A 21613-nucleotide genomic window follows, 5' to 3' on the forward strand; every position below is an offset into this window, starting at 1 on the left:
AACCGTATTCTACCCAGAAGGTACAGATGAACTACAGGTTAAACATGGGACTACTTTATGCAACATCTGCAGAGTATTTTACCGTCATAGAACACAGTGTGCTGTCCTATAACCGGTTCTTAGAGACTACGCAGTTACATTCAAAATGAATTGGCCATGTGCAGCGCTTTACTGTCGGATTATCAGAAGATCCACATCATACAGCACATGAGACATTGTTTTTAATGGAGATGTCACCAAACATGTTCTAACCCTTGGTGATTGCGTCAGCATTTGCTTGTGATTTGTAATAACTTTACTGAAAATAAGATTCTGTGACAAACGTAACTCGGAACTGGTGCAACTAATCAGTTAAATAAGCTCGAGCTGTCAGTACTTTACTTACTGTTAACTGTCCTATTGTCTAAACCTTCTGATACTATTAATGCTCTACGACAGGTGAAACAAATGCAAAGAATGTTGTCATTCGGCAATATTAAAAATACTTTTTTTTTTTTAAGTCATTTGTGAAACATGTTGATTCTGGAACTTTTTCTCAAGTGACAATCCAGTTCTCGTCTTAGTTTAAAAAAAAAAAAAAACTAGTTGGTAGGAAATAATCTTTTCATAAAATCTAATTTTACACATGGACACAGACTTCATATCCGCAAACAGGGTCATCACGTGGAAGAGTTGAAATGTACATTGAACCTTTTTATGAATATAGAGTGAGTACTGTACTGATGAAGCGTCCGGTGACTGGGCAGGTTTATGATGCATAGACTCTAAAGCCGACTGATGTTGAAATGGTTTCACCACTCGCACTTGTTTTTCATAAAAACATTAAAAACATCAATGGTGTTATCCATGCGGAATTAATCACTTTTAATCCCGACACTTACGTTTAGCTGCATTAAGGCTTTTTCTTTTTTCTAATTATATATATTTGAAAAAACAAAAACATAACACTGTTTACTAGTAGGCACCTGTAAAAAAATAAACAATAACTTTAATACTCATACAACTCGGACTGACTGAGGTGGCATCACTTGCCGTTGCTCTCGGCAAGCTCATCTCCCAATAACTGTCTGTATGCTGAATCAGCGCATGCGTCAGCCTCAGAGGGTCTGATTGGAGGGTTGAGGCAGAGAACCGCTGCCCTCGTAGTCCAAGGTGAGGGGCAGCGTGGACTGAGGCAGCACCTGCACTACCAACCCGACACTAGTCTGTGTGGTGGGGGGGCTCCGGGTGGTGCTGGCCTGCACCTTGGGCCTCAACGTCTGCGGGGAGAAAGGGAGGTAGCCCTGGGCCTGGAAAATGTCCTCTTCTCCGAGGCCCAGGCCGGGCTCCAGCTGGGCCTGCAGGCTGTTGTGAGTACTCAGCAGGTTGTCGTGTCGAGTCTCCAGCTCAGTCACTCCGTTCCCGCTAAACATCTCCCCTTCTAGCTCCTCCAGCTGCGGTGCCCACATGTCGCTCTGGAAGATAACCCCGTCTCTTCTTGGACCCGACGGTGATGACATCGCAGGCCTCTCGGGAAGGTCGTTGACAACAGGTTCCAGTTGCCTGGGTGTGGGTGGTGGTGACGGCGTTTTGCTGGGGGCGGGGGTGGTGTGGCGAGCCTCTGTGGCCGGGAACGGCCAGACGTCGCCGGCTGAGGCCAACTGCTCCCCGCTGCCCTCTTCAAAGCCTCCATCCCCGGCCCCGGAGCCCAGCTCTGGCAGGGTGGAGTCGTCATGGGTTCGGTTGAATTTGTTAAAAACGTGTCGCAGTGCAAACATATTATCTATATCCTTCTGGAAGTTGACCCAGTTGTCTGGGCCGGGGCTGTAGTCAGGCCTACATTCATAAAGGCTTTCGTTCATGCTATACAGATCCTCCAGTCCCTGCCAGTTCACCTCCTCGTCTGTCAAGTTGGGCAGCTTAACCCTGTCGTCCGTCCCATATTGGCTGTGTGCTGCCAAACAGAAAGAAACAGAAGACGGTGAGAATCTGCTGCAGAAAGAAGAAGAAGGAGTCAGACACCATGCAGTAATGCCCAGCCTCCGGCTCCCTCTACAGCAGCCAGTTGCATAGGGGGTCGAGGCCCCAAGCAACAGACACACACACACACACACACACACACACACACACTAAGCTCAAGCCACGAGTAGTGCAAACACATGCGGCCTTAGAAATTCACATAAGAGAGACAGACTGAAATGAAAAATATTAAATGATACATAACAATAGACTAACATAATGATCTGCACATGAAAGAAGAAAATGGAATGGCGTAGTTAATGAAAGGTCTGCACTGGATTGAAATGCAAAGTCAGGCAACCTGGAATAAAATAATTTAACAGCAGAGGACTCAGAAAAGGTGATCAACAAAAGAAGATGCTCAGGAAACAAGGAGAAAAGGAGCTTGCTGCCGAATGGTGTAAGCCCACACAAAATCATAATGGCATTCAAAAGAATATCAGAAAAAGACACAAATAAAAGAAAATTGCAGGGAAAAAAAAGAGTCAGTTTGATGTCTGCAAGTAAAAGCTGAGGAAAAGAAGCATCAGTGCCACTTTAGGTTGGCTTTCCTTGTGCGATCAGACTCATTGTAGCTACTGCAGCGGGAGGATGAAGATGGTTGGACATAGAGGCTCAGGGACTCACAGGAAGGGGAGGCTTGGTCTCCTCTTTGGATGCTGCTGTTGCCTGGTAAGCAGGTATCACAAACAGAGATCAGTGGGAGGACAGAGAGGTCACAGCAACTCAAGTGTCCACTCTACCACGAGCTGATGATGAGTGAATATGAGAGGCATCTGAATGGCATGCTACACTGCAACACTAATGGGATGACAGTTTATTTGTGACTGAAATGACATGGAGGGTGATATTAAAAGGAACAGTCTGACATTTTGGGGAAAAAGTAAATTTTGATTTGGTTTGATAATCTGCTAAGCTAACCAGCTGTGGACTAAAGCTCCATATTTAGCGTACAGATACGAGAGTAGTGTTGATCTTCTGACTCTCTGCAAGTAAGCAAATAAGCTTTTTGGCCAAAATGTCTCACTACTCCTTTAAGCTTTCATGTAGAATGTGATGCATGAGGTGGGATGATACAGTATCATGCATCGTCATTCAGGTGCACTTGATGCTTGGGTCTCAAGTAGAGGCACATATTCAGCACCTCTCAATTTCTATTTAGCCATGCTATCATAAGAGTAGCTAAAAATGCGTCATTTTGAGCTTTTTTTTTGGGGGGGGGGGGGGAGTAACTGCTTTAAATGTTGCACTCTCAAGCAAAGCTGAGAAAATATGCAGCAGAGAGTATCTGTAATATGTTCAGACTGATTTTACCCAGCAGATAACAGCCAAGGAAGATTGTTTGCACAGAGGTGACAACAAATGAATGTGCTTTAATGAGGATAAGAAATAAAAAAAATCATCTGCTATGATTTGTTAGCGTGTCCCCTGCATGCAGCCACAGATTAAGCGGCAGCAGCTCCGTGGATGGATGGATTAGTGGGAATGAGGCAATTCGGCCCATGCAGGTGTTAAAGAAGAAGCCACTGAAGAGAAACAAAAATTGGTGGATACCTGTGTGGCTCATAGCTTCCTCCATCTTTACCTCCTGATCGGAAAAATAAAAGCAATCGATTGTTAATGCTCTGAATCAGGGAGATACGGGAGGGAAATAAATAGGTCATTCACACTGAAGAGGTCTTCATGCACAGCTGCGACTCCCTACGGAGAAATGCAATTATCCGACGATCAGAATCAGGAGGGAGGAATGACGAGGAAAGAGATTTTGGATTTGAATAGAAGGAAAAACTGGGAGGAAAAGTTTGAAAGGTCATACGATTGGGCTGGATGGAGATGATGATTGTTCAGTGTTTTGTGAGGTGTAGAGTTCAACGGGGGTTTCCCCTTCAAAGCAAAACACACAAGGTTATCCAGTCAGGTGGTCACGATGGTTAAGTCACTCCGCAAATAGATGCAAGTAAACGTGAGATCCATTTCACCAGATAGTAATAGTTTAATAATCCTATTCTTCCAACAAAAACATCACTTTTGGTGGAGCCACAACAAGCAATTTCATTGGTTCAGGGAGCTGGCATCACAGCCGAGCAAGGGCAGCCAGTAAAAGTAAGAGATTTTAGGCTGCTATGCGACGTTCGCTGGCACGGCTTTGACAAGTCCACCGTGCCAGCGCTGAAACACAATCAGTTTTCTCGGAGCAGCTTGGCCGCTCCAGTGCTCCCCACTCTCCAGCTGGTAATTACAGACATTGAGTTTTTATCCTCAGGACATAAACAACGCAGCCAGTTCATGCCACACACGAACGCTTACGGCTCTGCAATACAGGCTTCCGTCATCACTGCATTACTTATTAACCACCTCCGTTTGCTGGGATGTTTGCTCAGTAAGGACGCTTGGGTCGTTTGGTGGTCGTAAGGAAAAACAAAAAAAAAAAAAAAAAAAAAAAAAAAGAAACTACATTGTGGCTGATTATGGCAGTGATGCATGAACGGGCCCAAAATGAAATGACAGCCTCAACTGCCTTGATGACAGCGCCCTCCAAATAATATCTCTAACACTCAGTGAGTCACAACGGGGAGGATGGCCAGGGCGTTCAACTGTGACATGGCCCAAGTTTATTGAAAAATACTCTCATTCAAAACTCAGTATTTGTACAGTAAGTGGGGGAAAAGTTGAAGGTCCTGGGCTGAGAAAGAGAGGTCTTAGTGTGTGTCCTTATGAAGAGAACTTTGAACACAAAAGACACACTGAAGATTCCTTGACCTCCTCCTGGAATCTCAGCATACATCAGTGAGGAGGGTCATCAACACATGCAGCATGCAGATATATGCAAATACACACACCACAGACTGAAACAGACTGGAAACACAGCAGAAGACTAGACTTCCATACATTCATATCGCTAATTCAAGTGTTCATTTAACTCATTTGAATTTAATAATCTGGTCGAGACTTTAACTGATTCAATTATTCTGTGTGTGAAATCTGTTTCAGTCATTGTTGGCATAACATGTCCACACATTTTTTTGGACAGCTAACTAGGGATCAATACACGTGCAGAAAGTCAGCATCTTCACCTGTGTCCTGGCCTTTTGGGCGAGGGTTACACTGCTTGTAACCCCGACAGCTCCTCATCTCCATCAGCTGGGCATGGAGAGAGTTCAGCACGTCCCGATCCACCGTGTACACCGCGTTGGTCAGCTGCACAGGCACAACACACACAGAAGTTTAACAATCACACAAAGAATGTTGTTTTAGTGTCATGGTGTTACATTTGCATTTTTAGCCATCTCCAACAAAGGGCCGGATGTAAATTGCATGTTTCTAAACTTCTGAGATTACAGTTTTTTGAACGCAGGTGCCACTGGAAAGGCTTCATAGCTGCATGCCTGGAAGTAGCTGTTCACCCACCTGGTAGGGGTCACTGTTAAGATCAAAGTACTCCAGGAAGCCAGTGGAGAACTCGCAGAACAGCGTGTTGTGGGTCTCGTTGATGGTTCTCAAGCACCAGTAGGTGTTGTTGTTGGAGCTGGTGCACGCGCAGAATCCCCCCACTAGACAGGAATCAAGATTCATTGTAATTGCACTCAATTCCACCTCAACTACTAACAAATATCTTAACAGGCATTAGAAATAATTCATTGTCAAAGGAGCTTGAAGTCGATGTACATACACGTCCAGAAAGGAGCAGTCTGCCAGTGGTCATTGTTATGTGTGAAGCAAGTGAGGCCGGGCAGGCTGCAGTCATCTCCTTTCCTCTGCCGTTTCTTTTCCTTCCTTTCCTTCTTTCTTCTGCGGATCTCGTTGTACAACTGGGCCTTCCCGTCTAGTTCGTGCGCTGGCTCCCTGCGAGTAGAAACGTGAGAGAATTACAAAACAGCGTTGAGGCAAAACATGACATCAGCCCCCTGCCCCTCTCTAATGCCAGTAACCGCAGTGGTGGAGGATTCCGGAGGGGACTTCCAGAAGGCCTCGCCGATGCCAGAAGATGACAGCCTGTTTACTTTCATGTTTAAGCTCTTACTAGGTCCAATTTTCTCTGGCATGACATTCTAGCCACTGTCCCCTCTTCCTCCCGGCCTGAACACAGAACAGGCACAGCGAGAAAACAGCTGCTTTGTATCGGCAGAATCTGTTTCCAATGTTTCCTGGTGCAAGTTGATCACCGTGTTTGAGGGATTGACTGATTTCCCCCCCCTCTGTTGAGTCATTCTGAGTCACTGTATTTCCATACACTCAAATCACTTCCAGACCCACACACACACACACACTCACTCACTCACTCCCTGGCCATGCATCTGCATTGTCATTTAAACTCCATTCAGTGACCAAACAAAGAACATTTCTAGACAAACATCAACAGTACACATCTAAAACACACACATGCTGGGCTGGTGATCTACAAAGTCATCTCAATGAATGTGAGCTTTAAGGTTTAGCTGACATGCAGTGACCATGCAGACATTCAGCAAGAATGTACAGTTAGGCATCATAACATACAAACTTTTCACACTTGATCGGATGCAAATCATGGTCAGTATTCATTAACAAGGAAAGGGGTGAATCTAAATGCGGCAAACCCATAATTAAAGGGGAAACTCACTTAAACGGATGGAGTTGACCATTCCTGCTCTTCAATCTCTCTGCCTTGTTTCTGTCTCCTTTGCTAAAATAGCTGTTTTTTTATAAACAGAAACAGAGACTAAGGACTCCAACAGGGGTTTGCATCAGGCCTCAAACAAGTCACGATAACTTGCATTCTGTTTGGAAATAACATGAAAGAGAGAAACGTATTTTTGAGGTAAAAATGTAAATGACGAACCTCTTCTTCCCACAGTCGCACTCATCTGGCCGCGTCCTCTTCAGGTGGCCTCTTACTTCACGGAGGTTTTTGATTTTGTCTTGAAGTGCTTCAATCTGGAATTAAATATGCAACAAATACTATCAATTATATTCAACTATTAAGACAAATCCTTGACCACTGACAACATTAGTAACCTGGAGAAGGTGTGTGTGTGTGTGTGTGTGTGTGTCAGGCGTATAGTCTGAGATTCTGAGCTTCGTACACTCACCTCCTGGTCCACATAGCTCTTGTGGTCTTTCCAGGCTCTAGAGGACTGGTAGATTTCTCTTTCACAATGAACACTGTCATTCATCAAGATATAACACCTGGAACAGATGCAGAGGAACCTGTCACACGCTGCTCTTTTGAAAGACATACAGTGTATCTGCATGTGAAGTCATCGCTGAGATACTGAAGGGAAGCTGCCTTCTTACTTGTGGGTGACTTTCACAGAGTTTGGGTATCCCACAGCATTGGTATCATCCGCCAGCATTTCCTCTGAACGGTCATCTGACCCCAAGTGAAACTCGGGGTCTTCTGGGTTGTAGTGGCGCTTTGAGATGACACGGCGGCGGACTGCAGACTGATCATCTGCTTGAAGATCGATGTCATATATCTGACCTTCGAACTCCACAGACAGGGACCTGGTCTGCCGGGTGTGGACAAAACGAGGACGAAAACCTACAAAAATGATAAAAAAAAAAAAAAAAACTTGAGTCAAGCAATGCTTTTATGTACCAATTTCAGTCATTAACTCCTTATTTCAGTGTTCCCGATGTATCAAACCCCCAATGTTCAACTCATCTTATATCTTAAAAGCTTCTCAGTGTTCACACATCAGTTGCACCTTTTCTAAGCAACACTAGAGGTCATCAAACCATTCAAAACCACAATCCCAACCCCGCACACACTCAAGGCAACATCCACAGAACAAATTGCAGGACTTGTTGCAGGATGTTTGCTTTTTCCGCACACATGTCTCCCCTTAAGAGCGTAAATAATTAGTAGTAGGAGGTCAAGGCTTGAGCCGATGCAGATTTCCTTTCGATAGACAGACATCATACAATGTTATAAGTAAAAAAAAAAAAAAAAAAAAAGATTCACGTATACTCACGATGGCCTGATGCGCCAGATAACTGGCGGTGGGAACGGCGGTCCGATCTGGAGGGGTTGAGGAGCGTTTCCCCACAGTCACAGCCCCTTTCTCTGTTGTCATAACTGCTGCGGGGCTTCAGGCTGCGGGCCCTCTTCCTGGAGCCTTCTTTGGAACCGCCTTTGCACTTCTGTATCCTCCATTTCCCTGTGATCTCCTCCACACAATGCCATTTCTGCACAACGACAACCACAGCAGAAATAAACAGGGAGAAACAATAGTCTCTCTGCTAACTTCATTTCTTTGTGTAAATTTGAAGTGTCCTTGAGCTGTATCCCTTTTGGAAATGTCCATGTTTCTTTGACAATGAGCAGATTGTCACGCAGAGCCAATAATAAGTGAAAAGCTCAATCTCAGACAAAAGCCTCTGTCTCAATCTCAGAAACTCCTCGAGGAACACATACTTCTGTGAGATATATCAGGAAAATCACAGACTGTGGGAAAGAATGGCATCCAAAAGCAACAGGAAAGATAAACCAAAACGACCGCGTGAGATGAATTGTGGCTGTCTGGTGTCTAGAAAATAAAGAGGAAACCCCTATCACTCTCACACGGGGTACGTCTGTGCCAAGTGCGTCACCAGCGTAATTGTATAAATACATGTCCACGCACTTGCCTACATCTTCTGTCCTCCCCAACATGTATTCCCACTCGGAAAAGAAAGCTGTGACTGAGTAGTGTCGCTGGTGAGGTCTTGTATAAATGGATGAGACATCTGTAGAGCGCAGGGCTGATGATCGGTGGTGAGTGTGGGAACGAAGGGCCAAACAAAGGGCCATGAGGCAGCTCAGGTTACTTCTGGAAGGCTCTCATGGTGACGAATAGCTTGCGGGCTAAACAGAGCTGTTATATCAGCATTAGACAAAGAGCGAGAGAGAGAACAGCAAAGATGGATGAGAAACGCGGAGGATGGGGAGTGGTTAGTTAGGACCAGACATGGTTGACCGTGCAAGCTGAAACATGAGCAGATAGTGGAAGACCCAAAGTATGCACCCCCAAAACTATACAGTAACAGAGATTTGTCTCCGTCCCTCGTGAGTAAATTTGGTGTGCCCATAACAAACCTATACCGTTATAACTTAAATAATTCTAAAGGAAATGCTACAGAGGCTCTGCGAAAAAAAAAAGAGTTCATGCTGTTATATTCAAAAGGCAGCAACTTCCAAGACTTCAAAAAAAAAAAAAAAAAAAAAACTTCTCTCATTCTAACCTAAATGGGGTTTAAGAGGTTTAATGTCCTTGTTGAAGACCCCAATGCTCCAGTTTGACTTTTTAAACTGCAACAGGGAGATAAACTGTAAAATGCAGAACACCAGCTGGAAAAAAGAGATAAGAACAAAATGAAGACGAGCGATTAAGCACTTGCCGGCTGTTTGTGAGTAACATCTCCCCTGTAATTTTGTAAGACAAACACCGCAGGCTTTCAGGCCGCTCACTGGGAGGTCATGTTAAATCATGCCAGACGGCCCACTTAGGACCAAACCGTATCCTGCATGCTATGCAGCAACATATTATGACGTACACTGTAAATGGTTACTTCTGCAAGAAGACAAATGCTGTGTGCACTATTACAGGTGCAGACACACATACATGTAACTGTATTCACAAGCAATCGCACAACACACTGCTGAGCTCCGCTGGAATTGCTCCATCGCTGTCTTTAATAACCGATTGCTTCATGCACACATTTATGTGACCATAAACTGGATCTGGACTGCATTAGTCAGCCCCTCAGAAACCCTGCCTGTCATTTAACGCTTAACTTAAAACTTGTAACAATTTGTATTGTTCTGGTCTGTGTGCTCCAAGGCCACATACTGTACCACTTGGCTGTTTAATGGGCACAGATGAAAGGGGAAAGTACCAACACATTAACAAAACTGTGCAAAAGGATCCAATTATCAACCAACTGATGCACTTTAAATGGCTATTTCACTTTTTGGCTCTGTGGAAGAGCTCAACAGGCTACTTGGAGGCCACAGCAAGAGTGGTACTCATTACAGTTACAGAAAAGAACTTTCCTTGGTGGGTATCAGGGGCTCATTTCATTTGCACATGGGTGTGTTTGTTTTACCTGTCCAGGCTGTTCGCAGGGTGTCTGGAATTCGGCCTGCTGGCAAGTCTCTTTGACCTTCTTGTACTTGGGCAGGCTGTTGGTGTGCTGAGTGGTCACTGAGTCTTCCTTCTTCCTCAGGATCTTTCTGCACAACACACCAAGTAAACACAACTGCATCAGCATCAACAGACATACTTATTCAGCGAGTCAATATACTATTAAATTATGAAAGTATTACTGAACTGAGCTGAAGGTTTAAGTCACTGTTTCCTGTTGTGTTACTTTCTGTCACTGTGTGCTTCTCATGGTCACGGCCACTGAATGGACACGTTATGAAGCATCTTTGTGTGCCAGAGGGTCTGGGCATGTAGCGCAGCTCAGCCTCACACCAGTGCTCAGCTCCAGGCCAAGCTGTTCGACCGTTCAACTGCACTGCCCCCCCCTTTCTCCTCTGCTACTACCACAAGGCCTGGCTGAGTCTCTGCTGAGGCCATGCCAACCTCCCCTAACCCCCCCAACTATCTGCCAACATGGCCTGGCTATACCCTGCGACCCACAGACAGAATGACGGCGACATCGACGCACAGAACAACCTGTGCCCTGCAAGACTAGGGCCGTTGTCTTGTACAATCCTGTCTAGCGCTCTGTTCCAGGGGGAAAACAGCCAACGTTCACACACTGGCTTGGCTGTAGTCTCAACCCCTTTCAGCCAAGGGTGATTAAAGAGCTAACAGTTGTTGTCGATGTCACTCCCCGAAGGCTGCATTATGCAGATTATTAGATTCTCAAACAACAAAGTCAGCCCTTGCTGTCTGTCTGCAATTCCCCGGTTCGGAGGAACGGTACTGTAAGGTCATGCGAGGATATTAAATCATCGAGCAGTGAGAGAACTGTACCAGAAACATTAGCTACTCCGTGTGTGTGTGTGTGTGCTGCTACATCAGTGCTTGAGTAACAGAGCGAAAGGTCCGTGGAGGCTAATCTCAGTATTTAGAGACAAGGCGCACAAGCTGGCAGCCTTTATAAACAGTGTGGATTAATGGAGGAATGGATTAAAAGAGCTAAAGCCCCCACATGTCAAAGGTGACACTCTTTTCATTTCATACACAGCGGTCCATAGAACAACTAGTTCTTCTGTCACAAAAACATGCGCCAGCAGGAGATTGATCTGTATGCACAGCGGCACAGCTAACGAGTGCTTCTTTTGTACTCTTGGATGCGTGTCTGCAGATGTTGGCAAATGAGCAAATTAGTGGAAAGGAGATGACAGGGTTTTGGGGGGGAAAAAAGGAATTGTGAGGAAATGATTGTGGGGGAAAAACAGCAGCTGTATGGGAGAACGTGACATGCCGTAATATACAGTATCATTACACATGCCGCCAGTAAAACCAGTGTTACTGTTCTCTCCCACTGGTTTTCCTACCCATGTCTTTCCGCTCTCGTTTATTTAATTGGAACCTTTTCATCTTGGGCACCTGTATCATGCAAAGTCTTGATGAGATTCTTTCTTTCCAAGCTGTCAGGTGTCTGTCAGTGAACCCTTGGCATTACCACAGCTTAACATGTTAAGTGAACAAAAGCGGGCTGTCAGATTGGAGGTAAAAGTTTCTGCAGCACATATCGGGCAGCAGAGGCGAGGTTAAATAAAGAACTGACAGGGTTTGCGAGAGAGTGTGTGCTCTAAACAATTGCGTCCGCTACAAAGAAAACAGTCGAGCATTGGCTATAGCGTGGCTGCTGCATTCCTCACCGTGGGGAGCTGGTGACATGTCCTGTGAGTGGATTGAGTGTGAGCCTTCCAGCCATTCCTCAGGTAACATCATCCTGAGCCTGGCTAGTCTTTGTTTATTTTGCGTGTGCCTAGCTATCTTCCGTCCGTCTCTGCCAGTGCACCAACAGCAGGCTAAGTCAGATTTAGGGCCCCCGGTCATGTGCTTAAAACATGCAAGGTCCCTTTTAAAAGACAGACTCAAATGACCTGGTTACACATGTGTCGGTGCCTCTTGCGTGAACTGTCATAATTTGCCAGCCGCTTATAGCTTTACCAAACAACTTTGAATATTTCAACCTCATCCAATGCCACTGCCTTCCAAGCCGACTGTGGTCAGGAAATGTCTGTCAGAAGACAACTAACTGGGGGAAAATGGCTGTGTTGCTGGACTAGGGAACGTCGTTGAGCCTTTTGCACATTTCGGGTTCATTGAAATGTTTGGTCAGGTTGTGTGTGACACACAATGCTCTGCAATGACATGGATGTGCCTGTGGTGTGGAAAGGGAATAAAGAACCCCAGTTTACCCTCGCTCCACCAGGAATGTGTCCCTCCAGACTTTGGGTTTCCGGTTGGGTTTGAATCTGGGAAAACAAAGCGCACAAAGTTTATAAAATTCATATGGCCTTTGCACTCACCATCAGTTGCAGTATGTCAGGCATGCAGCAAGCCAATATTATGATTGATCATAGTGAGCTCAAGACCTTGTGGGTTCAAGGGAACAGTCTAAATGCTATTTGAACATTAACGTGATTATGTGGCCCTGGAAATGTTTATGTCTATATTTTTTCTTCAACAGTGCAGATATATTAATAGCATATTTGTGCCTTTTTTATGCTTTATTCATATTGGACACTGTTTGTACGGTTTTGCTGGGAAACAAATGATTCAACTTGCAAACAAATTCTACTCAGAACAATAACCTCAGTAAATCCGAGCCAAAGTCCTGCAGCCAAGGAAAATCCACCAAATTGCCCCCGAACCCACTTTGAGCTCAGCTGGAGCAAAAGCAATTATTTTTGCTATGGAAATTTGCATTTTCTCAATAATGGCAAACGAATAGGACTGTTGCACATGTCATGCACACCATGCAATTACTGTACATCTATTACAGCATGGCATGATGGATCCATACAGACCTATTGCCAGTCTTTTCCTGTTCCAACAGCTTAAGGATGGACTTTCCATCCATGTCTGGAGGGGTGTCCAGCCCAGCAATGTGGAGAATGGTGGGGGCTAGGTCAATGTTCAGCACCAGATGAGGGTTTCTGAAGAAGTACATGCACATAAAGTTTAGTTAATCTTCTGAAATAGATACAGTGATGATAGATAACAAAACCAAGGAACCCGAACAAACACTGAGGAATAAAAAGATACACCCAGCACAGTTCATTTCTGAGACAATGTAATTTGCAAGCTAAGAAACTCTGATAATGATTTTAGTTGGACTTACACGGCCCCCGACTCTATGTTGGGTCCTCTCAGAAAGAACGGCACGCGGATGTCAAAGTCATAAGGCATCGACTTGCCCTTGATTAATCCAAACTGACCAATGTGGTAGCCATGGTCTGCTGTATAGATGATGTAAGTGTTGTCCAGCTCTCCAGTTTCCTCCAGCATGTCAAACACCTAAGGAGTAAAGTGAATGACGATAAGAAGATACACAGGCATTTAGAGAAAATGCCTCAGAGGCAGAAATAGGAAAATCCTAAAAATAAAAAGTCCATCAATAACTACACTTACCTTCTGCACTGAGTCATCGACAGACATGAGTGTCTGCAGCCTCTTCCGATGAAGGAAGTTGGTGAACTCCATGTGGATGGGTCTCATGGGGCCTGTGTACTGCATGATCCAGTGTTTGTCCATATTTGGGGCATAGTTGTAGCTGGGGGTGCTAGTAGGAGGACACACAAAGGAGGGAGATGTGAGGCATTTGGGATTGAGAACATGCATGTACACTGTGTACCCGATGAAGTCTCATAGAAGTAAGAAAATAGTCATGGTGAGTTATCAGAGCACGCAACATCGATGAGGACTCCATTTAAGATGCCAAGAAACACCTGTCTGGTACTTTTCACAAACTACTGCTCGGTAGCAGGTGCCGCAATTGTCCAGTGTGTTTGACACGCATCAATAGCGCCTCTGTTTGTTGAAGGAAATGTCTTAATGCTGAGCAGCCAGCGCCTTAGCTGTTTTTCCACACCTCTCTCCGACCATCTCTCCCCTCACACAGAGACGAGAGTCTCCCCGCTCCACTGCGCTCTTGGCACAGACAAGTCATTTGAGGGTTGGCACTTGCTTGAGAAAATAATAGGCCCCAAAGTCAAGTTTGCAACAACTTCTGGACCAAAAACTCAATAAGACATGGTCATTTGAAATGGGGAATAACAAGCGTGGATAAAGAGCAAGAGGGAGGGAGAGGCAGTGTTTGTGGAGAGTTAGAACTGAGAGAAGCTGTTCACCTGTCTTAGCTGTAGAGTAAAGGAGAGATAAATGGTAGACCAATGTATGAAGTTGACTTTCTGCCTGCAAGGTTTCTGCAGTTCAAAGCAAAATAGTATATGAATAACATACTGCAAGCATAATAGTTATCCCCAGAATTCATAGTCATATTTGTCGTCAGTAGTGTTGGCATATAATGTGACAACAATTAATTACTGTCGAAATTCACTCCAAAATTAAACTACAAACGAACAGGTTCTACCACTGAATAAGCAGCTGGACAAGTATCAAGACTGAGATACTTAATGAAGACCTGCTGGGAGCTGCTTTGCTCTGATTGAGTGAGCTGCCTTCTGCCCTCGTCTCCTCAGGCCTGCTTTGTGGGAAGGGTGAACTCTTCACCCACCTAGCCAGGCGGTCTAATAAGCCCCACAAAGGGCCCTGTCTCTGGGCAATGGGCCACCAAGGTATGGGGCCCTGGGCACAAGGGAACCAGGAATGCAGAGGTCAATGGAACGAAGCCAGTCCATAGGGGAGGTCACACCTGCCACCTGTCACCTATACGTACGTCGGTGTTTTGTTGTATTAGCCCTGGATTACAGCAGCCCAAGGGCCCGCTGTTCACCCCAGAATGCCTCCTGACCTTACAGAACCCAACAGACACATCCCGCATGAGGATTAGTGACATTCCCGTAAACAACTAGCTACAACCAGAATAACTTCAATACGTTCCCTGCTATAAAGAAGGCATGCCATTGAGGGACCGCATTACATCTATAGTGTTTAAAATAAGTCAGGAGCTTGGCTGATATCTAAGAGACGGGGTAAAAAAACACCTTCAGTGAGGAATGTTAATGACATTAACATCAAACCCTCCCCTGCTATTGTTGCTGTCAAAAGTACAGACGCTCATTTGATTTATGAAGCAGCTCCTTCTTTACTGCCACGCAGTCTCTTCCCAACTCTATGGATTAAGGGTTAGAGGTATACGACATCTGCTGCAAAGACAGAAAGTGGCAGACCAGACACATTTCCATTGGTGGTTGACCTTACCAAGGACTTAATGGCTTTTGTAGAGAATTACCAAAGCCCATTGAACCAATTCAAACTCAAACAACTTCAAAACATAATCATATATATCAAAGAACTTTGCTCCACAACTTCTGCCAGTAAAAAGTTTTTCCATATCTGTTATGCAAGTATGTAGTCAACAAACACCAAAACATACCGACTGTTTGCTGCCACAGTAACCTCACCACATATTCAGGCGCACAATCACTGGGGCAACCCCTTTAGTCACCTCCGGGCCCCAGGTCCACCCCCTTCACCCAGAGGCTTGAGCTAAAAATAAATTATTAATGTCACAAAGGGTGTTCTTCCAAGCACACAATGCATTCCTCTCATCCCAAGAGCCCGCGGGGAGAAAGTACTGATTGATATGGACAGGATCAGGAAGTGCTTTGCGAATTTCACAGGAGGAGAGGGAGGGCTGGGGGGAGAGCGGCAAGGGATGAGAAAACGACAGAAGACAGAGACAGAGACAGAGAGACGGACAGACACAGAGATATAACAGATAGAGCGACTGAGAGGTAGAGCAAACAGACAGAGGAGAATGTTAAGTGGGTTTGAAAGTGAGAGGGAGGAAGTGGGGAACACTGAAAGTGCTGGTAAACAGAAAAAAAGGAATATTGAGCAGAAATGGCAGTCTTGAAACTTATATCTACTTCTCTACAACAACAACCTCCCCCCCACCCAGTGGAGTAGGACATCCTGGGAGCCTTTTTGGAGGGCCCACCAAGAGATGGCAGGGCATGTTGCCATGGAAAGACCCACAGTGCTGCAACGCTGCCTCAACTCAGTAATGAGAGTTGTTGGAGGCCAACGTGGGCTTGGCATGCGCGCTGTGCTCCATTAAAAAAAGCCATCCGTGATCTTCTTCATGGTATGTGCCCCGGCTATTCTCGGATGATAAATCATTTTGATTTCACGCTTGCCAAGTCGTCGCTCCAAGCAGCTTCTAAGAAACCTGTCATCACTGGTGATTGAGGCGCATGAATACTGTAATGTTATACAGACCAAATCATGAAAACTCAAATTGAAGGTTAACGAGAAAAAAAAAGAAATCCATAAAGCAGCAGCTATGTAGGAACCATGATGAGTGCACGTGTGATAAAGTGAGTCTGAATGTAACTTACATGTGCTGCGAAGCATTTGGGAAGTGCTCGGCATACTGTGGAGCCGAGTCCTCTGGGCCATGAGGAGCAGCGTGACTGATGACCATCATCACAGGGCGGTGAGGGTACATGCGCTTAGACATGCGGAAAAAGTTAGTGCTGTCGTTGGTGATCAGATCTGTGAAATAGTCCTGGAAAAGAGAGAATAAACAGGATTTATTAGGCGCTGCAGGGCTAAAAATCACATCTAGAGAAGAAGGCTACAGAGAAGGTGGAATGGGGGGGGGGGGGGGGAATGCAAAACAACATGGGCTTTGATAAAACTCGTTCGCAGTCCAATCACCACGACATGCTGCTTTCCCTCATCCAGTCATTTTCAAATAAATGGACAAGGGCCACTGAGCATATGAACTGGGGCCATTGAATACACTACCAATTTGTCGAGTCAACAGCTGGCAGCTTGCCTGTGTGAGTGTGTGCTTGAGTCTATGCATGTGTATACAGTATATGGGCTGTTGCCTCAGTGAATCTCCGCACTATTGAATGTGACACCACTTGATGGTGAGAGGAGCCTGGTGCTCTCAAATGGTATGTTGTTATGACAGCTCCCATCCTCTAATCCTCTCTGGGCAATCCATTCCCTTTCTCCTTCAACTTCCTCCTCTCCTATTCAGCTTCGTTTGACTCCCTTTTACTCAACATGTGTTTTCTTGCTTCTTGTCACGGATTCACTCTGGGAGATAATGGAACTACACAAATAAGACACAATAGCCTCGACAGTTATAAGCCTCAAACTCTACCAGGGAAATGAGCTTGAGTGAGAAGCGACTTGTACCCAGGAGATGGGAAGGACACAAAGTCCCCGAATGCTCCGTTTTTCAGATCTATTTGGCAGGGTGGACAAATGAGTGACTTAAACTGTAGCTTACTATAAAGAGCTTAGACTTGTGATATTGTCACATCAAACCACCCACAGGCCGGACATCTCAAAACCTTTATTCCAGGCTGAATAAAAGACGCTGGAGTCTGTTTTTTTAATGTACAGGAGGTCACACCCTGAACAAAAATCACAATATCATTTGCCAAGTTTCCAACAGATTAACCATTCTACCTGCAGTTTTGGCTTGCCACAGTTCTTGTCTGGCATAACACATGCGGAAGGGAGTGCCGGGTTCGGAATGAAAGCGTGATTTTCCTGAAATGTCAGAAGTGGGTTTGGCTGATTCATCCTGTCTCTATTAATAGGCTTTATAGCCGGGCCAGCTTCAATGGCCTGGTGGCTGCACATGCCCATGGAGGTTTGTGATTGCGTGCATATGGTGAAGCATCGCCATCCTTGTTTTCTATGTGTTGCCAGCTCCCCATAATCTGAGCCACCGCTGCTAAAGGCTCTGGCAGGTCAGAAGGAAGCAAACGTGTCATGGGCAATGACCGGCCAACAGCTCCAAAGTGGTCAGGAAGGTGAAGAGTATCACTTTTCCCAGAACCTTTTGGAGATGATTAGTACCAAGTGTCACATAATACAAACCCATTCACACATGGTTTAATTTCCCCAACGACATTCACCCATTAAAATTGATACTCTGACATTTTAGGTTGTATAACAGCCAAGATGGTTTGACCGTCAATGCAGTAGGGAGTTGAGGCTTTGAAGTCATGAGACTTGTTCACGAAGAGTTATTATTTACAAGCTTTCAAGCACCGTTGACACCAACATATCACAGCTGGCTTGAATTTGCATTGCTTTGTGTCATAATGACTGTTGTCTTCTGTCATGCAATTTGAAGAAACATATTGCATGGATCATATTCTTCAACTAAATCTCATGCAGGTCTTTGACAAAGGCCTCAACCTCAATGGGCTCATCCTCCTAAAATCAAATGGGACCTCATTGAATGAAATCACTGGGCAAGTGCCTCATTTAATCACAATGACTGTTTGGAATATCACAACCTTCTGACCCCGTGTGAATCTAAAAACAGGACCTGTGGTTGTCCCAGTAGTAGCAGGTTCATGGTTTTTGTCAGTAAATAGCAAATAGTGTGTCCATTTGGTTCTAAACCACAAACTGCTTACCAAGCCCATGTCATGTAAACACCTTGGCCTCAGCTTGTGGGTAACTTTACACCTCAGTCCAACTTGGCAGAGGAATAGCAGTCCAAACATTTGCTTGCCCATCTTTTGGGTAGGCCATCTTGAAACTTGACATATGTCCAAACTGTAAACCCTCCTCATGGATTCTTCATATACCCAGGACTACGCTACCTGGGAAGATATTGGCATGGAGCTGCGAAAACAAACTGACAGCTCTTACAAAAACATTTGGGGATGATTGATGGCCGATGCCATCCAGAGCTACAAAAAGACATTGTAACCACAGTGTTCATTTCCAGAGTTACACATCTGTAAAATGAAGTTTTATTGTGGCATTATAGTACAAAATCATTCTGTAAAACTTCAGAGTGAGACCAAATAGAACAGACAGAAAGTGGGACAAAAACAAATGCAGGGTGGCATTTATCACAGGCTTCTCATAAAAATGCTGTCTAAATGTTAAGGTAAGGTATGTCATAATAAAGGGATGCTGCAGAAAGAGGAGACTCCAGCTCAAGTCATTCCCTTTAATTCTTGAATGAAAATTCCTGCCAGCCTAGATCATAACACTGATAAGTGAAGTGCTTCACTGTCTGTATTTATAAGTGGAGTGGAACCTGTAATTTGTCAAGTCTTTATATCAGGCCATAAAGGAAAAATAAATGAGTTAACGGTCCCCTTTTTTCGAAATTATAGGAACACCTACCTTTGCATAATCGGCACCATGTTTCTCCTTGTAACCATTCCGACAGACAGTGTAATTATAGAAGCGGGAATTTTTGATCAATCCAACCCATTCGCGCCACCCAGGTGGGATGTAGGTGCCATTGTACTCATTAAGGTATTTGCCGAAGAAGCCTGCAGAGAGACAAAGGAAGGTTTCTTGAAATACAAAAATTTAGGCCATAAATAATGTTTTCATTGCTGGCTTACACCTGTACCTGTGAAAATTCCTTGTCTCTGTGTGACTGTGTGTGTGTGTGTGTGTGTGTGTGTGTGTGTGTGTGTGTGTGTGTCATAACGTTTTTTGCTCGTCTCCTTTTTGCTGGCTTCACTGAACAGCATTCTCGGACAGGCTGGGCAGGGAGCCAGCCTGTCCTCGAGAAGGCTAATTGCAGACTAACGCATCAGCTCTAAAACCACAGGACGTGCTGCAGGCCCACAGGACCCCACTGAGCTGCCCAGTCCAAACGTCCAACGCCTGCCCATCACTCACACAGACACTGTCTGGTGAGAGACGACAGCGACCTGGCACGCTCACCTTGTTTGCATTTCTCACAGCAGACAGCCAGGCAGAGCGGTGGAGTCTAGCTGACGGTAAAAAATGTTCATTGACAAACACGTTGAATAAAGAGAGCCTAAGAGGACCTATGAGCTGGTGGTGATTGACAGTATATTGGCAAAAAAAAGTGAGATGGTCACGGTTCCCAATCAGAATCTGAGAAATGGTGCTTTTCCAAAATAAGTAATGGGAAAACATCACCAGCACTGCTGCATTAGGAGGTCTTTGGTGGACATACAACAGGCCCTTAATGGTGATCATTGTGTATAAAAGGGTTAAAATATGCAAGTGCATGTCCTTGTTTCACCAACCTGTCCTGTAGCCGGTGTTGTTGAGGTAGACGGCGAATGAACGTGGCTCGTGCTGAGCTTGCCAGGAAGGGGAGGAGCAGTTCTCATTGTTGGTGTAAGTGTTGTGGTTGTGGACGTACTTGCCCGTCAACATGGAGGACCGTGACGGGCAGCACATGGGTGTGGAGACAAAGGCATTGGTGAAAGTTGTGCCTCCATCTTCCATGAGCTTACGGGTTTTATTCATTACCTGCAGAGAACCTGGAGGAGAAAGTATGGAGGTCAGTACGGATTCACTGAAGTCTTAATTGTGTTACATGCATTGTTAATATTAAGGGAAAAAAATGCTTGTGACAATACACACAACGACAAATATTATTTTTGCAAAATGACAATCACTTGTGTATATAACAAAGTCCAGTCCAGTTAGATCTCCTGATCTTTTCTAACTGAATTCTCTTGAGTGGCAAATAATTATTATTCAGCAGTTAATAGGCCAGATGGCCATTCTGCTCTGGCTTATGGCCTCTATTTAATATTTCATGTGTGAAGAAAGACCACATACATCCTGATGCAAATGTACTTGAGGACAAAGAAATTGATTAAGGCAGTGTGAAAAAAAATCCCGGAAACAACATTTCTTTTCTTTTTTTAAGTAGGGCAATAATAGTGACAAAATCCATGAAAAGTGAATAGGGCCTATAGAATTCAAGGAAGACCAGAAAGTGTGCCAACCTTACCCAACTCAACATCCTGGTCGTCAGTTATGATGAGGATAATGTTGGGCCGGATGTTTCTGCGGTCTCTCTGGATGCGACCCCTCAGGCCCTGAGCCCTGGTGGTGGTGAAGGCCCAGCTGCCTGGAGCCCAGTCCAGAGACAGCAGAGCCAACCAAGCCAGCCACTGCATCAGCATGGTTCCCGAAACAACAAGAGACCGGGTGGGTAGAGGGGAGGAGGATTAATGGAGAAATGAAGGGAGGGAGAAGAGGTCCAGCCAGGCCACTCACTTACACTCGGGCAGCTCTCGCAGCCGTGGTCGACTATGGAGAGAGAGAGAGGAGAAAAACACATGGAGACATTACAACAAGGGGAAAAAAAAGAGAAATAAAGGGGGGAATTTGAAAGTCGTAGAATAGAAAACTGCATTCAATTCTAAGAGAGACAGTCAGTGAAAAGCCTAGAACCATTCTAGGACCATTTAAGCATATTTACTTCAGAGACACTGTGTGCATCTGCTCACAAATCGTACGGAAACAGTTTATCCATAAACAGAGAAGCCAAAAAAGATTCTTCCGTGCTTAAGCCCTTGATGGTCCACCAAGGAAAACTTACCAAACAGTTCCAACTAAAGTTGCATGCTGACTTAAACCCCTTCAATACTCTGCCCTGTAAACAAAACCCCTCAACATCAACTCCACTGATCTTAACTGAAAAAAAACAACTTGATCACAGAAACCGCAAGCGAAGCTCTAGAAACAGATCTCACCTCAGAGAATCCAATAAGTCTCATTCT

General features: G+C 45.0%; 1 protein-coding gene across 6 annotated transcripts in view; it reads right to left on the reverse strand.

The window, feature by feature from the left end:
- Positions 1 to 6: 6 nt before the first annotated feature.
- The window catches only part of sulf1 (sulfatase 1), a 54951-nt gene continuing 33344 nt past the window's right edge, over positions 7 to 21613 (reverse strand). For 2 of the 6 annotated variants that reach the window (XM_031850470.1, XM_031850471.1), the window contains 18 exons: positions 20839 to 21140; positions 20120 to 20359; positions 19233 to 19384; positions 16454 to 16623; positions 13560 to 13710; positions 13270 to 13445; positions 12956 to 13084; positions 12344 to 12400; positions 10066 to 10192; positions 7953 to 8166; positions 7273 to 7519; positions 7068 to 7164; positions 6818 to 6912; positions 6599 to 6670; positions 5669 to 5841; positions 5407 to 5549; positions 5073 to 5196; positions 7 to 1933 (listed from right to left, as the gene is read on the reverse strand). In XM_031850470.1, the coding sequence (XP_031706330.1) occupies positions 1098 to 1933; positions 5073 to 5196; positions 5407 to 5549; positions 5669 to 5841; positions 6599 to 6670; positions 6818 to 6912; positions 7068 to 7164; positions 7273 to 7519; positions 7953 to 8166; positions 10066 to 10192; positions 12344 to 12400; positions 12956 to 13084; positions 13270 to 13445; positions 13560 to 13710; positions 16454 to 16623; positions 19233 to 19384; positions 20120 to 20359; positions 20839 to 21013 (3378 nt within the window). In that variant the 5' untranslated portion in view covers positions 21014 to 21140 and the 3' untranslated portion in view covers positions 7 to 1097. The other 4 variants (XM_031850474.1, XM_031850475.1, XM_031850472.1 and 1 more) reach the window with 4 other exon arrangements.

The sequence above is a fragment of the Anarrhichthys ocellatus genome, unplaced genomic scaffold, assembly GCF_004355925.1.
Source record: "Anarrhichthys ocellatus isolate YVR2014 unplaced genomic scaffold, GSC_Weel_1.0 scaffold10, whole genome shotgun sequence".
Lineage (NCBI taxonomy): Eukaryota > Metazoa > Chordata > Actinopteri > Perciformes > Anarhichadidae > Anarrhichthys > Anarrhichthys ocellatus.